This window comes from Marmota flaviventris, chromosome 15 (assembly GCF_047511675.1).
Source record: "Marmota flaviventris isolate mMarFla1 chromosome 15, mMarFla1.hap1, whole genome shotgun sequence".
Taxonomy (NCBI): domain Eukaryota; kingdom Metazoa; phylum Chordata; class Mammalia; order Rodentia; family Sciuridae; genus Marmota; species Marmota flaviventris.
In genome coordinates this window covers 69,291,949-69,309,480 of record NC_092512.1, presented here as the reverse complement: position 1 = coordinate 69,309,480, position 17,532 = coordinate 69,291,949, and the positions used below count along the sequence as shown (strand labels likewise).

General features: G+C 34.1%; 1 protein-coding gene across 3 annotated transcripts in view; it reads left to right on the top strand.

The window, feature by feature from the left end:
• The window catches only part of Pde7a (phosphodiesterase 7A), a 104,797-nt gene that overhangs the window by 62,861 nt on the left and 24,404 nt on the right, over positions 1-17,532 (top strand). For all 3 annotated transcript variants that reach the window (XR_003582382.2, XR_003582381.2, XM_027932798.3), the window contains exon 4: positions 17,165-17,316. Coding sequence is in view for 1 of the 3 variants with exons in the window: in XM_027932798.3 (XP_027788599.1) it covers positions 17,165-17,316 (152 nt within the window). In the remaining 2 variants the exon portion in view is untranslated. The remainder of the gene's footprint in view (positions 1-17,164; positions 17,317-17,532) is intronic.

Sequence of the window (17,532 nt, the reverse complement as noted above, 5' to 3'; positions counted from 1 at the left end):
CGTGGATCCTCCTGCCTTAGCTTCTGGAGGAGCTGGAACTGTAACAGTAACAGGCATGTGCCATTGTGCCTGACTTTCATTAACTTTTTCTTTATTTTGAAAGACATTTTTTTTTAATTAAAAATTATTTTGTTTATATTAACATGTTATGGGCTTATTGTTATTTTTAAATGAAGTAATAATATGTTTCAATTTTTAATTAATCCTATATTCATTTCCATCAAAATAAAAACATCTGAAAAAATTAATAGAAATTAAATAAAAGATTGACTTCAAATTTATAGTAAATAAACAGAAGTAATATTTTTATAAGTCTCATTCTTGTTCTAATTTGCATTTGTTTGATAACTACTGATTCAGCACTAGCTCACATGTTTACTTTATAACTCTATATTATTTTACTATGAATTTGTTAAAGCTTTAACAAATTAAGGCTAATCATTCCACAGTTGAGAAAAATAATTTTAATACATAAAGCAGGAGATACTTCTAATGTACAAAACTAGAATAGTGCCAAATACTACTAATTATCAAAGAAAAAGCTACAATGAAAAACTTTAACCTCTTAAATTAGCAGTTTTTTTATTTTTAAAGATAACTCCTAAAACTGGCTTGGGTAAAATAAATTTTCTCTCATACATAATTAGTACTAGTGGAAAGTGAAGTTTCAGTTGGGAGAACAAATTATAATTTGTAATTATAAGCAATACTTATAAATTACCCTTAAAATCTTCATAGTAATAACTCCATGTCAAAAAGAACAGACATTTGTGCTGGAGATGTGGTACTTAGTGGTAGAGCACTTGTGTAGCATGTACGGGGAGCCCTGGGCTGGGTCCTTGGTGCCACAAAAAATAAAAATAAATAAGTAATAAATATTTACACATTTGCAAATTTATTTTTTAATTAAATAACAAACATGTATACATTTACATATTTTAAAAAATATTTACATATTTTTAAATAAAATTTCTGTATTTTAAATTTTAAATATTAAATACTTATATAGTAAACTTAAAATTTTTAATTTTTATCATGGTAAATATCAATTACCATACTCACAAAAACTAAAGTTATTTGGAGTAAATAATAAACACTTTTCAAGAGTATAAAGGAATCCTCAAAAACAATATGTTAGAGAAAGTCACATTAAGTGTTCTCTCTCAAAGCCTGAGGGCCGGAGATGCAGCAGATTCTTCCAGATTTTTTTCAGAGATTTTAAAACTCTTTCAGATTACAGAAAAGAAACCATTCAAATTTATTTTATAAAGCAAATGTAGCTTTTTTAGAAGCAAGTACAATATTTTCACTGTAAATGTCAGTAAAAAAACATTCTACAACTATTATCAAAAAGAATAATGCTTCCTTCTTAGTTCGGGAAGCAAGAATGAATCAATATATAGGGTTTTTTTTTCCCCCTATAACAATATAGTGGAAACTGGCGACAAAAAATTGGTTGCTTCTGAGAGGGAAACTGGGTGGCTTTACAACATGGAAGGGAAAAGAAACTTTTTGTTGTGTACCTTTCGAATTTTGATACATATAAATGTGTTATGCCTTGAAAAGTTTAGATTAAAATATTTGATAAACAAGGATAGACTAGGAAACCAGTAAGAGAGTGAAGTCTAAACATTGGTATCAGTATGAATAAAAGTATAGTTGTATTTGAGGTTTCTAATATGTCCCCTGATTTTCACTAAATTTAGTAAAATAGAGGATTTGGGAAATGTAATTGTTTATAAAGTGTTGGGAGTTTTAAATGGGGAATATATGAGATATTTTGGTGGGGTGGAATGTTAGAAATGATTAAATTATTGAAAAGTATCTGATGGAACAAAAATAGTATGTGTACCTTCTAAATCATTAGGAAATCAGGAACACATAATATGAGTCTGAAGGACAAGATAAGAGACATAAGACTAAATATATTGATGTGATAACAAGGCATACAGGTTAGATATTCTTTTTAGGAAATAAAGATTCCCAGATAATAAATGTAACTCCATGACAAACAGTGGTCCAAAATAATACATTGCAGTATGAGGCGTGACTACCAGGGTTTGGTAATCCTGATCTACTGATATGAGAACTTTGCAGTGTAGTATCTTAGAAGAGAGGACAGCTCAGTCTTGAGAGCAGCTCGCTCGCTGCCTTTTGGATCTCATTGTGCTATTTATCAAAGGTGATGAATATCTAAGACTTTAGGTTGTAGTTGGAAATTATCCTTGTAGAATGAGTTTCTTAGTTACAACAAAACAAGAATATCTGTCTTTATTTAAAATATAATTTGGAGGGGAGAAAAAAAGGAATTTTTCTTTTCTACTGGTTTAGTAGGATCTGCTTATCACACAGCTCAGAATTCCTTAAAATATTTAATCCAGTGTTTTTTGTGAAATGTGATCTAATCAGGGATTGAGCACATGCTCCTGCTATGACTAAAACCTGTTACCTTTCTCCTCTTCTACTGACTTCTTTGTTTAGTTTTGTCTGAACTTGTTCTCTGCAGGAATTAACTTCTAAAGCTTGTCCTTAATTTAACCCTAGGCTTGAATTTCTGCAAGTCTGAGCTGCCTCAGACTTCATGACCAATAGTCACTCTTTTCTTTCCAGTTGTGAACCTCAAGGTTTTTTCCCTGTGGAGTATATCATTTCCCCTCACACTAGTTGAAGATATTTTTGTGGTGGCAAGGTTGTTTTGTATCTCTACTTTCCTGTGAAGTGTCCTGGGATAAGGATTCCTATGATTGAAGTCATATACTCATTCATCTTCTATAATTTCAGACTTGGTAGAGTTCCCTTCACTTAAGCAACTCTGTAGGATGGGTTTAAACCTTCAGAGGTACTAAAGCATCAAAATCTGTGGAGGTACTGAAGAATTAAATGTCTATAATAAGCCCTTTTCCTTATTTACCTATAATTTAAAATAATACTATTTTTCACAGTGACACAAGAACTTTACATACATGCTGAAATAAAAATAGTTTCTAGATGAAGGCCAGGTATAGTGGCACAAGCTGTAATCCCAGCAGTTTGGGAGGCTGAAACCAGAGGATCACAAGTTCAAGGCCATCCTTGGCAATTTAATGAGACCCTGTCTCAAAACGTTGAAAAAAGGATTGGGGATGTAGCTCAGATGTAAAATGCCTGCAGGATAGAATCCCCAAGATCTGTCCTCCTTCTCAAATAGTTAATATTCTGATCTTAAAATTCTGGATATGTGTATTAAATTCATTGAAACTAGAATTTTCTCTGCTTACAATGTCTCAACTCTTTTTTTCACTTTTGTTTTGTTTTGTTTTGGTTTTTGGTATTGGGGATTGAACCCAGAGGCACTTAACCATTGAGCCACATCCCCATCCCTTTTATAGACTTTATTTAGAGACAGGGTCTCACTGAATTGCTAAGATTGGCTTGAACTCAGAATCCTCTGTCTTAGCCTCTGGAACCAGTGGGATTATTGGGTGTGTACCACCATGCCTGTCTACCTTTTCACTTTTACCTAAATTTACTATTTATTACACTATTAATTTCTCTGTTGTAAAAATCTTGTGTCTGTTTTTTTCATTGCTTAAACCCAGTTTGTCATTAAATCCAATGTATTTTTGCATTCTAAAATAGCTGCCATGTTTATCTGCTCTCTGACCTCCTTATCTCATATCCTTCTTGATCTAGACCTTTATCACCACTGTCTGGGATCATTCTGGTAAACACCTAACCCTTGTCCTTACTTTCAGAATTTCTGTTCCTTGCTTCATCCTCTACTCTGCACCCAGGGTCAGGTCTTTCTCAAGGGAGGGAAAGTTTAAATGTGGGGGGAAATATGTATATGCTGTTAGTATGTTTATTAAAATATACTAACAGCATATACATCTAAAGAAATTAGACATCCACACTGCAATATTGAGCTTTTCTTTGAAGATTTTTATATTACATAAGCAATGTTTGGGTGATATAATAAAGATGCATTCTCTAAAGAACCAGCTAGATCCAAGACAGCTTGTCAGGGAACAATTACAGGCCCCACTGTTAACTGCAAGCAGAACAATAATTTTATCACGTAGATTACAGTTTGTGATGCCATGAGTTTTTGTGGTTTGGGTTGTGTTTTTGCCATAGCTCTTATTCTCTAAAGTACTGTACATTTATCTTCACAATAGGATTTGCCATAGGCCTTATTATTCAGCAAGTTTTGACTGAAGTGTCTTTCTAAAATGGGGCAAAAAATGTAGAAGAAAATCAGGTGAACATAGAAGCACACTAAACTGCAAAAAGCAATCAACTTAACTATTAAACAAATGAATTAGTATCACAATAAGTTAAACAAAGAATCAACTGAGGTGCAGGTGGTAGGAATTCACTTAGAGACTCTGGAGAGGGCAATTTGGCAGTATATACTAAGTGATTTAAACATCGTTCCTCCTCTTTGGTTTTACCATTAGAAATACATGCAAAAGAAATAATCCTATATAAATGTTAAGCTACATGCAAAGCCATTCAAATTGGCCTTATTTATAATAGGAAAATGTGTTAAATTAATTAAAATGGTGTTATTCACTGAAGTTTATAGAAATAAAGGACCAGAATGTTTATAACCCACCCTTAATGTTTAGAAAAAAGAATTAGGTCTACACACACAGGTAATGATACAGCAGACATTATTAATGGAAAATCTTAGTAAAGAGTCCTCTTTGAATTGTTTGTTTCTATTTGTTTAACTTTTTGTATTTTGAAATTTTCTCTAAAAAGTTTAAAAGTGCGTTATGAAATTAGAACCCATAAAAATCATAGTTTATATTGAGATTACATATTTGTTGATTGATATTAAACCAGTCCTCTGGTTGTTTACAAAAAACTGTGAGTTCAGACTTTGGGAAGACATTTTTAAACTTGTTTGTATTCATGGTTGTAGAGGGTGGAGGGATTTTAATGATCATGAATTCTCTTTGCCAAGACATGTTTCTCAAGGATCTGGTATAAATCTGCAGTCAGAGTTAGTTTGGCAGCTTTGTCATACTGATTCTGCTTTAATTAATACATTCTATAATTTTTAAGTCAAGTATTTTCTGAGATTGGATCTGTCATAGAAAGCTCTTATTTTTAACTAGCTTTGTGTGTGTGTGTGTGTGTGTGTGTGTGTGTGTGTGATAGAGATACTCTAAGTATTCGCTCCATGCTAAAATAAAATTTTAAATAAATAAAAATTTCCCCAACTCAAGAGGGTTTGAAGTATTCTTTGACCTATTTGTATTTTTATGAATTACATCTTTTTATTATAGCCCAAAAGATAATATTTATCAACATATTTACACAGTTTATGAGTTTGAAAAAGGGATTTTTCACATAAGAAAGTCATTGATCTCATTATTTTAGAATAGCCAGAAACATTCCTTGGAGTATTGTCTCAAAGTAATATTTTCTTTTTGGAGTGTTCTGCTTTATGATTTAATCAGAACACACTTATCAGTGGGAATAATATGAGTAATTTGTGTTAAAGCATTTGGAAGCTCTTAGCTTGTAAAGATACTGTTAAAATTTTTAGATGCTCACATTAGTCAAAAAATTTTATTGGACCTTCTAGAAGGACAGTGATTTCTTACAGAACAGAAAGGACAGGCTCTGATGCAGTAGGAAAAGTGTCACAAGTAGTCCATAAGTATTTGTACTGTGCTAGTCTGTAAGGATTTGTTTAGGAAACAAAAAGCTGAGTTGATGCTTCACATTTAACCTCTTTTTCTCTTGTCTGTTCCCCAAAGCTGTGCATAGAATCCTTCAATGAAATTCCCAAATTCAATGAGTGCTACAGGATGAGCAGCAAATAAAGTATCTCTAACTCTTCAAAGTGTATGATGATTTTCTATGCCTTAATAAAAACAAGTGTTGGTTGGACTTAGTAGTTTATTTTTTAGCTAGGAGAAGCTTGATTAGTTTCTGACAAATATTTAAACTGAAAATGTTGGCATTAATACTTTGCAAGACCCAAAGAGAAACTTTTTAACTCCTATCTCATTTTTCAAAGATCCCTACCCTTCAGACCAGCCCTGTCTCAGGGTATTCTCACCAATAAGGTGCAGATTTCTTGTCCTCCTGCATTTAATAAATATATTCTTCCCCACCCCCTATTTATAAACTGGTGTTATAATTATACAGAATAGTAGAATTCATTGTTACATATTTGTACATGCACACACTATAACAATATAATTTGATCAGTTTTGTTCCCCTGAATAAACATTCTTTTTTTTCCTGTAACTTTATTTTATTTATGATGGCCCTTAATTTTAAACTATTTAATCTCAACCATAATTTGGGGAAATTCTGTTCAAGTTTGAGGCACCTACTAATGATGAGCAATATGTAAACTAATAATTTGGTAGGAAAAGGTGATGAGGGGAGAGAAAAAGGAGGGAGAAAGAAGGAAGTTGATCAGTGGGAGAGAGAGCAACAGAGAGAGTGCTGGGCTGACAGCACAGAGGTTTACCACAAAAGTGGTCTGGAACTTGTAGCTCCCCACGGTGGGCTCCTTTGCTCCTCAGTGTGGTTCCATACTGTGGCCACCTTACCTCACTGGGCTTTCTCAAGTTTCCACTTTCTCACAACTCAGGAGAGAACCAAGGGATTCACCCATTTCTGTTTATTTCTTTAGAATAAGTGGCTTACATTTAGTAGGATAAAATAAACTAAGAGATTCACTCATTTCCATTTTTTTCTTTTGAATAAATGACTTACATTAAGTGAGCTAAAGTAAAAGTTCCAAATAGTCCTACAAAGATTTCTCTCCGTTCGGTTGGCTGTTCTCTTTAAAGTATTTTGAATCTTAATTTAACATAACGAAGTGAATTTCATGTTGATTTTTTGTCAAAAATTCATTTCTTGTTTGCTCTAAATTTAGTAATTCTTTTAGTTACACTTTATCTTGAGCTTATAGAATAACAAACCCTAATATCTTTAAATATAAAAGAATTATTATAATCCCATTCCACATGCCCACTTAGAAAGAGATTCTGGCATGCTTATTAAATAGTAATGGAAGTTGTCAGCTTGACAGTTCTCTGCGTGGAATTTGCCAAAGCTCATTGACGTCATCCAGACCAGAGGGCACAGTGTCTGCCAATGTCTGACAAGATGTAATACAAGGAATATGTTTCTTTACAGTTTTTTCACATCCACACAAATGTAGTTTTTTCCATTTCTTTTTTATTGGCACACAATAATGTTCCAGTCCACATAAATGTGTTTTGCCCATTATCTTGAGCTCTTTATTCATTTTTGCACTGTACTCCACCCCATGCTAGGGCAGCAGGGGAACCATTCAGGATATTTACATCGTAGCCTAAAAGCTTTTAAGTTTTGGCTTTTAGTTTTATTTATCTTTTTAGTCCAGGTCTCTGGTGGCTTCTGGCTCATAGTAGAGACTGAATGTGTTTTTATTGCCTTGAATTGACTAAAGTTGTATATCATCTACCAGTTAGATTTTATAAGGTCCTGTTTATAGTTCTTTAAATATAATCTGTATTAACTGTTAAACAAGTTCAGGCTAACCAGCTGCCTTTCCCCTGAGTCAAGTGTCTCATGTTGTCTCTCTTAAAATGAACTACTGTGAAAACACAAAATTTGCCCTAAATTTTCCTGCACTTCCTCATGTGCATTTGATTTTGATTTTCTTCCTATCTTCCTAAGAGGGCTGTGTTGAACTTTATTGTTTCATAGTTAGTTGTATGCTCTGAAAGGACATCTCTTTCTGTGTATCTTAAATTTTAAAGCTGGTTTTACTGACTTAGATTATCTAAGTTTTTAGTATGTGTAGTAACTCCCATGCAAGGAGGGGCAGCTTCCATTATATTTGGAAGCTTTTAGTGCTTCTTTTCTTCACTTCACGCATAAAAGTTTTTGGCTTGGCATTTCCCTCATTCAAGCATTTTTTATTAAGCATTTTATTTTTTTGTTAGCTTTTGTACTGTGCTGCTTGGTCATTCCTTTCCAATTCACAAGCATACTTTTTTCCAACCATTATTTGTTTGGTCTGCTAATGTGGCCATCTGTCATTCATAATTTTAGTTTCTCATTCAAACTTGAGCATGCCAACCTACACTTAGAGCTGTGATATTGTAGTCTAAGGTCATATTTTGTCTGGAGTTTCTGTTAAATTAATTTTTTCCCAATCATTTATTTGAATCATATCTGGTTGTTTCAAAAACAACATTTCCATAATTAAGTTCATGGAGATATTGCTGGAAACAATCGTCTCATGTCCTTTCCCCATCTTTTCAATGAGCCACGTTCCTACCTCCTGTCTTTGACAATCCCCTTGCCAAAATGGTGCTTGTAAAGATCAACACTGTCCTATTGACTTGCATCATGAGACATTCTGCACTATAGATTTGGATCTTTTAGAACTCATCTAGTTTCCAGGTGGTTCTGGAATGTCTACATTGGAAAACCATGGATTTTTGTTTCATTATTGTCCCAAATTTGGAAGAACAGAATGTTCTTTCTTCTAAATATCTTCTTTAACCTCATAGCAGAAACCAGGGAACTGATCTGGGTTGGACTAATCTTAATACCATTTAATACTTGTTTAATTCTACTTGTATTTTGGAGAATTGGTGAAATTGGAAATTCAACTTCAGGCTTTATTTTGTCTCTTAGGTTTTGAAGGAAATGCTGTATTAAGACCTGTGTCCTTCCTTTCTCAGCTCACAATAAGGGAATTAAACATTTAATGAGTAAAAAGCTAAAGTTATGAGCATAAGAGGGATACAGTATAAGAGGGATACTGATCTCAAATAACAAGAGTAATCTTTTTAGAGAGTTTTCTATCTCTTATTAAATCTTATCAAAGTGGATATTGAATTCTGCAAACTAAGATTTTAAGAATTGCTTGAAGGAAAAATATTGGATACACATTTTAGTCTCATTAGTGTTGATATAATTTTAGATTATTAGCAACTCGTTTTTTATTTATAATGAAATTTACTATATATTCATTTTAAGGTAATGAGACTGTATGCATATTTTGAAATCTTTTAAATGTATGCAATTTAGTTCTTATGTAATCAGTGGTTTTTCAGGATGAAGTTATAAAGTTGTGAAAAATCTGGTTAAATAGTATGATGTCATGTGTATAAAATATTTGATATATACAATAATAATTATTCATTAACTTTAATTGCTTGTTTTATTGCTAAAAAATGTGCAGACATTGCATGTATTGTCTCATTTAATCTCTACAACAAGTCCTGTGAGGCCTGTTTTACAGATGAAGAAACTGAGGATCATAGCTTGCTTAATGTCACAAAATTAGTGACAGCTGGGATTCAAACTTGAATGTGTCTACTTCCTAAGTCCACTTTGCCCACTCTGCTGTCAGGCTTCTCCGTATCAGTACAGGCTTCTCTTCTCTATTTAAGACCATTGCTCCAGGCACCTATCTCACTTTCCCCCCATCTGTCCATGCTACTAAGTGTGAAAATTCATCTGAGAAAACTTTCCCCAAAACATAGGATAAATGTAATTGCTCCATATTTACAGTAGGCTCCCAGATACTAGCACCTATTCTTTTTAAGGAAAACTAAGAGAAAGGGAAAGTTAGAATATAGAATAACTTCAGATCTTTTGTTCCATTATTCTATTCAGATATTTTATTTATTCAACATGACCTTGCCCTAGACAGAGTAAAACCTAGTTCTGACTTTTTTAAAAATGAAAAAATTTAAGCAATGTCTTTCAACTGTAATTGATGATTCCCCCCCCCCCCCCCCCCAAAGGCATAGACAAGAGGTATATTTATAAAAGTAGATATATATTTAGGGGAGAATGGGGGAAATCTCAAGAAAGATGCCTTTGAGGTAAAACAAGAAATATATATATAGATTCAAGGGAAAATATGGGATTTTTAAAAATATCTTAACTGGTTTTTATAGCTTTATAGTGGCAGATATAGTGACTGCAGGGCTCCCTCTTGTGGACCATTAAATGAAGAGGAAATAATGGTCTCAAGATCCATAGACTTTTTCTGTTAAAAAAAACCTCCTGTTTAATCACTGAATATCTGTGACATCTTTGACCTGCGATTTGAATGACAGAGAAGAATCTGTGGGAGTGTTTAGGGGATGTGTTGATTCTCTAGCCCTTTTTGTTTCCTTAACATACGGCTTGTATTTCTTCTCTTACTTTCTAATATGAGGAAGGAAACCCAAGAGAAGAAAAATACCTTTTAATTTCACCTGCTATCCTATATTTTATTTTTTGGCCTAGTGAAGCCAAGGATGGACGCCTGGACATAATATCCATGATCACTAAGTAACAGTGTTCATTTGGTCTGGTGGAAGCTGATTAGTTTGTTCATGGTCACATAGTGAGGTAATACGATATTTTAGAAGAGAACCAGCAAAGCCAACGGCTCGTTAATAGTAACTTGATTAATTCACTGAGCTCTCTTGGCTTTGTAAGCTGGATTGGAATGTAGGTAACCATGTAAACTAGAACAAGCCTTGGCACTTAAATAGTCTGAACTTGATGGAAGCCGAGCTTTAATAAAAAGACTGGTTTAATCTACTGTATATTATGCTGTGAAATAAATAATGACTTGTCTCATGTCACAGAATGAGCTCATGAGAATATTGGTAATAGGGTCAGATTTTTGTTATTATTCTGCCAGAGGGTGAGCTTTTTAATAATTACCTGAGTGAAAGGGCACTACATTTTCATGGTCACTCTTTTCTCTTTCTACCTCCTCATGAGTCCTTTTCTATATATTCCTAAATGATAGTGTTCATGGATATTCTTTCACTCTGTGGTGGTCTTATTTGCTTGTTTCACTCATGTTCCCCTCTAACCAAGTTGACAGAAAAGCTGGGTGCAGCCTTCCTAACCTTACCCTTCTTTATTGCCTAGAAGGTATGTTTGTAAGCATTTTTACCATAACAGTTTTACTTCTAACCACTATAGGGAAATCATAGTATATGTGTGTGGTGAGTGGAGTAGGGTGGGGGGCTGGGGCAGAGGAGCCAACATGAAGAAACTAAAAATTTCCAGCATTCCTAAGATGATCTCATCATGTCTTATTCTGATTTATAGTTCATGTCCCTTTCTTAGATCATATGTTGGAAGCTGTTCTAGGATAATTATGGAAACTTCTCTAATTTTGTTTTAGAAAACTTATTTTCCAATTTGGCATGCATTTAAGACACCATTGAAATATGCTCTCTTGTTTTACTTCTGAGGAGCTATCCTAAGAAGATTAATTAGGCTGTATCTAAGGATTTAGTTATAAGGATGTTTACTACAGAATTGTTTGTAAGGAAGATAAGAGACAGTTTATCAGCAAAAAGGCTAATTACTTACAAAAATGATATTACTTACAGAATGATATAGGCTAGTAAATATTATGTCACATATACCTATAGCCATCTACATGAAAGGATGCCCATTAAGTTTTAAAAAAATACTGTGAATTTTCTTGGATAAAAAAGTCTTATACACACACACACACACACACACATATATATATATATATATATATATGTATAGAGAGAGAGAGAGAGAGAGAGAGAGAGAGAGAAATCAATAGAAAAATATCTAGAATGCCAGAGTATTAACAATAGTTGTTTTCTGGCCTCCTAGACAACTTTCCCCATTTTCAAACCTGGCTAAGCAGAAGAGAAGACTTGGGGTGGGTGGCTAATCCCAGAAAAGACCAGAAAAACATACTGTTTAAAGGAAGGGGATAGCTGTCACTCAAAATTACAGGGTAACAAGCTCAAGGGGGTAGTCTTTCTGAAATAAACACTAAGCTGAAAAAGAAAAACTGACCAGAATAAACTAAGATTTTGTACTCCAATTGGACACATAATAATCAGCAAAGTGCTTGGTAAAGGGTGAGGCTGATGTTCTTTGGCAAGAGGACACATGGTGAAAACCAGTAATAACCCTTCATTCTTGCTCTGTGCCCACATACCTGGAGTGTCTCATAGCTGAAGCCAGGTACAGCAGTGGGGACCTTGTTTTCATAAATTTGTATATGCATGTTTTAGTCAGCCTGGTGAATCCCTAGGGGACAGGTACAGATGTTTTCCTTGTTTTAAGCTCTTTTTGGTGCAGCAGCTTCCTTAGTAGCATCTATATCCCTGCCTCCCTACCTACCTACCTTCTTTTTGGAGCCTGACATTTAAGAAAATTTGTGTAGAAATAATTGAATGGAAACTTTAGTTGCCAGGCATAAGCAGTAGACAAAAGCAAATGGAAAAGCAAAGGCAAAAGCAATTTGAAGTCATAAAATGTATGACTTTAGTTTGCAAGAAGCAAAAAATAAACAATCTTAGAGAAGTGAAAGAACTGATTTCGGATCTGCCTCAGTATAAAGACTTAGAATGACTAGGTGTCAGTAAGGCACCGTCAATGAAACTACAAAACATACAAACAGGAAAAACAAAATAAAAAAGAACTTGATAGAAACCATCCCAGAGAAAACTTATGCATTAGAATTATTAGTTAAATATTTAAATTTATCTTTAATGAAGCTAAATGAAATCATGGACAAAGAACTAAAATTAGGAAAACAAGGTGCAAACAAAATGAGCATCTCAATAATTATAAAAAGGAATTGAGCCGGGTGCAGTAGCATACATCTGTAATCCAGTGGCTGCTCAGGAGGTTGAGGCCAGCCTCAGTAAAAGTGAGGCACTAAGCAACTGAGTGAAATCCTGTCTCTAAATTAAATACAAAATAGGGCTGGGGATGTGGCTCAGTGGTTGAGTGCCTGGAGTTCAATCTCTGGTACAAAACAAGAAAAGATTATAAGCATTAAAATTTGACAGTAAAAGACAATCTGAATAAATACTGGTCTTTGGTAAGTGTCAAGCAAAAATAAATAAATAAATAGATATATAGATAAAATAAGGAACCAAACAAATTCTGGAGCTGAAAAGTACAATAACTGAAAATGAATAATAAACAAGGAGAGAAATGAATTACAGTGGATGGGGTAGAGAGAGAAGATGGGAGGGGAGGGGAGGGGGGATAGTAGAGGATAGGAAAGGTAGCAGAATACAACAGTTACTAATAGGGCATTATGTAAAAATGTGGATGTGTAACCGATGTGATTCTGCAATCTGTATTTGGGGTAAAATTGGGAGTTCATAACCAACTTGAATCTAATGTATGAAATATTATACGTCAAGAGCTTTATATTGTTTTGAACAACCAAAAAAAAATAAATTAAAAAAATAATTCACTAGAGGAGGGGTTCAACAGCAAATTTGAGAAGAGAGAAGAAAGAATGAATTTAAATGAGACAATTGAAATTATTCATTTTGAGAGGCACCATCAAAGTGAGTCTTATATCTAAAGTACATCTTTTCTACAGAGTAGATGGACTGTGTGTTAGTCCTTTTTTTTTTTTTTTTTTTTTTTTGAGGCTGGGAAATTCAAGATCAAGGAGCTATATATAGTGAGGACCTTCTTGCTACATTTAATACAGCAGAAGTAAGAGGAACAAGCACAAGCAAGGGAAAGGGGCAGAACTCATCTTCTTATCAGGAATTCAATGATAAGCAATCCCAGGAGGAGAGGGCCTGAAAAAATATTTGAAAACAAAAACTTCCTAATTCTGGTTAAGACATGAATATATACATTTAAGAGGCTCGAAGAACTCCAATGAGGATAAACTCAAAGAGATCCAACTGAGACACATTGTCATTGTAAGAGAATTCTGAAAGCAGCAAGAGAGAAGCAACTTGCCTCACTAAAGGAACCTTGAATAAAATTAACAGCTAATTTCTCATTCAAAAACTTAGAGGCCCAAAGGCAGTGGGATGATTGGGAATTTTAAAAAAAAACTATTAACCAATAATTCTATATCTAGTAAAAACTATCTTTCAAGAATAAAGGAGACTCCGATTAACACGAAGTCAGAAAGATAGAAGACAAGGGATTTCGTTACCAATAGACTTATCCTACTGGCAATGCTAAAGCGGGGAGTCCTTTAGGCGGAAATGAAAGAATGCTAGCAGTTACCCAAAGCCATAAGAACAAATAAAGAGCATTGGTAAAGGCAAGTACGTAGGTAAATACAAAAGCCAGTATTACTGTACTTTGGATTTGTAACTCCTTTTTTCCCTATGTGATTTAAAAGGCAAATACATATAACAGTTATTTTGTCTATCTTAATAGGCATACAATGTTTAAATATGTAATCTATGGCAATAACAATATAAAGGGAGAAAATGGAGATATAAAGGAGCAGAGTGTTTTACCATTGAAACTAAGTTGGTAGGCAAACTAGCTTATTGTAAAGTTCAAAGGTTAATTGTAATCCCCAAGGTAATCACTGGGAAAATGATTAAAAATTATACAGAAGAGGAAAGACGAAGGAATCAAACTGGAACACTAGGAAAATCATCAACAAAATTTTTTAAAGGCAGTAGATAATGGAGAAATTAAGGAACGAAAAACATAGAAGAAACAGAAAACATGGCAAATGGCAAAAGTAAATCCTTCTTTCTTAGTAATAGTACTGAAATGTTAATTAACTATTTTTTTTTTCTCTTTAAAGGCAGAGATCAACAGGTTGGCTTTAAAAAACACAGCTTGATACGATTTGAATATGTCCCCCAAAGTTCTTGAGTTGGAAACTTAATCTTCAGTGCCACAGTGTTGAGAGATAGGACCTTTAAGAGGTGACTAGGCCCTGAGGGCTCTGCCTTTTTGGATAATGTTGTTACCATGAGATTGGATTAGTTATCCTGGGAGTGAGGTCCTGTAAGAGGACAAGGTCTGTCTTGTTCTCTTGCTTGCACATGTTCTTTTCCCTCTTCCTTCTGCTGTGGGACGATGCAGCAAGGAGGTTCTTACAGATCCGGCCCCTCAGTTTTGGACTTCCCAGCCTACAGAACTACAGGAGATGAATCTCTCTTTTTTTTTTTTATTTTATTTATTTATTATCCAGACTCAGGTATTCGACATACAAAAGGAATAAGACAAATTCTAGCTGTTGAGTAGAAAAGACTCACTTTAAGAGAAAGGACACAAAGAGGTTGAAATAATAAGAATGTGAAAGGATATACCATATAAATCATAATGAGGAGATTGGAAGTGATTCTATTATTGTCAGACAAAACGATCTTTAAGAAAAAAGGCTGTGGGAGACAAAGGACATTTTATATTGGTAAAATTTTCAATCCAACAAGAAAATATGACAGTTATATACACGTATAACCACAGATCTCCAAAATACAAGAATTAAAGAAAGAGACAATTCTACAATAATGGAAACTTTACTGCCACATTTTCTAGAACAGTTAGAACTAGACCAAAGATTAGTAAAGAAATAGCAGACTTTAGCAACACTATAATCCATTTGGAGTTATAGCAGAGCACACATTCTTCTCAGGTGCACATGGGCCATTCTCAAGTCTAGACCATATGTTAAACTACAAAGAAGTCTGAATAATGTTTTTATAAAGCATATGTGGGGTGGGGCACAGAGCTCACCCTGAAATACAAAGCTAAATATTTTATTTGCTAAGTCTAATCCAGAATGTGGAATGAGTAGGGGTAAGTGTAGTTCCCTTGGGCCAGATTTGGTTTAGAGAAACAGCACTGGCATACTTGCAAGAAGCATTCTGTTTCTTTGGCAGAGAAGGAGAGCACCGTTTGGTAGTGAAGCTCAGAGGGCTCCTCTGTCCTCTCCCAGCACCTGCCCTTCATGCCCTCAGAGAACTTGGGCAAAGAGTAGGTCCAGGAAAACTCATCCCTTTCAGTAATGACTCTTAAAAAAACAAACAAACACTGGCATATCAGGTAATTTAATGAAGTAAAACAGGGGGAGAGAGCAGCAGAACTCAGTGGTTGTAGAGCACTTGATAGGAAAACATTGCTATAGAACAGATGAAAATTGGGACTAAACTCTCTACCACTCACTTAAAAAACTAAATGAAACAAAAAATTTACCAATAGAGCACTAATTCATGAACTCAAGGAAGGAGTTGAAACATGCATTCAGAATCAGGAAATGGTAAAGACAAAATTTCAAATATATCACAGAAATGAAGACATGGGGAAGGAAAACAACATAGTCTACACTAGAAAGAGTGGGTATGGAGAAAGAAATGAGAAGAGCAAGCAAAAGGAATTAGTAATAGTTAAAAAGAATTGAAATATAGAAGATAGATAAATGTGTTTTAGCAGAGACTTAATAAGTGTTCTCAGGTATACAGGGGGGATACGGATAATATTTACCTTCCCCCCCTTTTTTTTGAGTAAGATACTTTTTACAAAGCACTTGGAACATTGTGTTAATAGAATTTAATCTACCCTCATTTCCTCAGACTAATTTTAATTTAAACATAATCATTTAATATTTTACCATTTTGAGTCTATTATGTTTTATGTACATTATATTGATAAAGATCAGAAAGTTAACTCCACAGTTGTTTCACATACTTTGTATTTTAGACTCAGTAGAATGAAAAATGGGAGAAGTAGATCAAATAAGAGTGTGCATTATTTTACTTCTGGTTTATTTGGGTGTGTGAGAACCTCTCAGATATTTCAAAAATAATATACCTTTATACAATGTGTTTTATAACTACCTACTATATATGTGACATTCTTGTTAGACTTGGGAAAACAGAGATGAAAAAAAATATGTTTTGCCTGTATTGAAACTCATCATTTGTTGATGAGACAGACACATAAGCAATTATAATATATTGTCAGAAGTACTGTAATGCATGAATGCGTGGGGTGCTTTTGGACCCAGAGGAGGTGCCTCCTACCTCTTTGAGATGGAGGAGAGTGCATTCAGGTGTGCTTCCCAGAAGAGGTGACACCCAGGTTGAGAAAGGAGAGAGCCAAAACCTGGAACATGCAGCCTTCTTTTCTAGGGTAAAGAGATGGAGTTCATAATAAGATGACGGGGAGCCAGTGAATTAGAAAAAAACTGATTTGTCATCCTCTTTTCTAAATCCTGCCAGAATTGACCATTTACTTTTTCATTCTTAGTTTTTCAATTGAAAATAGAAATAAAATACCTCTTCTCTCCTAGAAATGTGGCATAATGATTAATAAATTTTTAAAAATACTTGTGTATAACTAGGAGTGTTGTAAATGTAGCATATGTACAAATATGAGTTGCTCTTCTTACCTTTTACTTCTTTTATTTCAGCTCAATCTGAATTTGAAGTGTCTGTCTCTGCAAGGAATATTAGGCGGTTACTAAGTTTCCAGCGGTATCTCAGATCCTCACGCTTTTTCCGTGGTACTACTGCTTCCAGTTCTCTAAACATTTTAGATGATGATTATAATGGACAAGCCAAGGTGTGTACAGCTTTCTCAATAATTGCTTGACATGTCTACTGAGGCCCTTTTTTCCCCATACAGTACTGATTTGTAGATCCCTATTTCTGTCTGCAAAAAGCAATTGAGCCAATTTTTCAGATTTTTTTTTTCTTCAGAGCAACTTTTTGTTCTGTAATTAGGGATGACAGAGCAAGAGAAATTTCTGAAATAACTAAAAGAGTGAAAATATTTCCA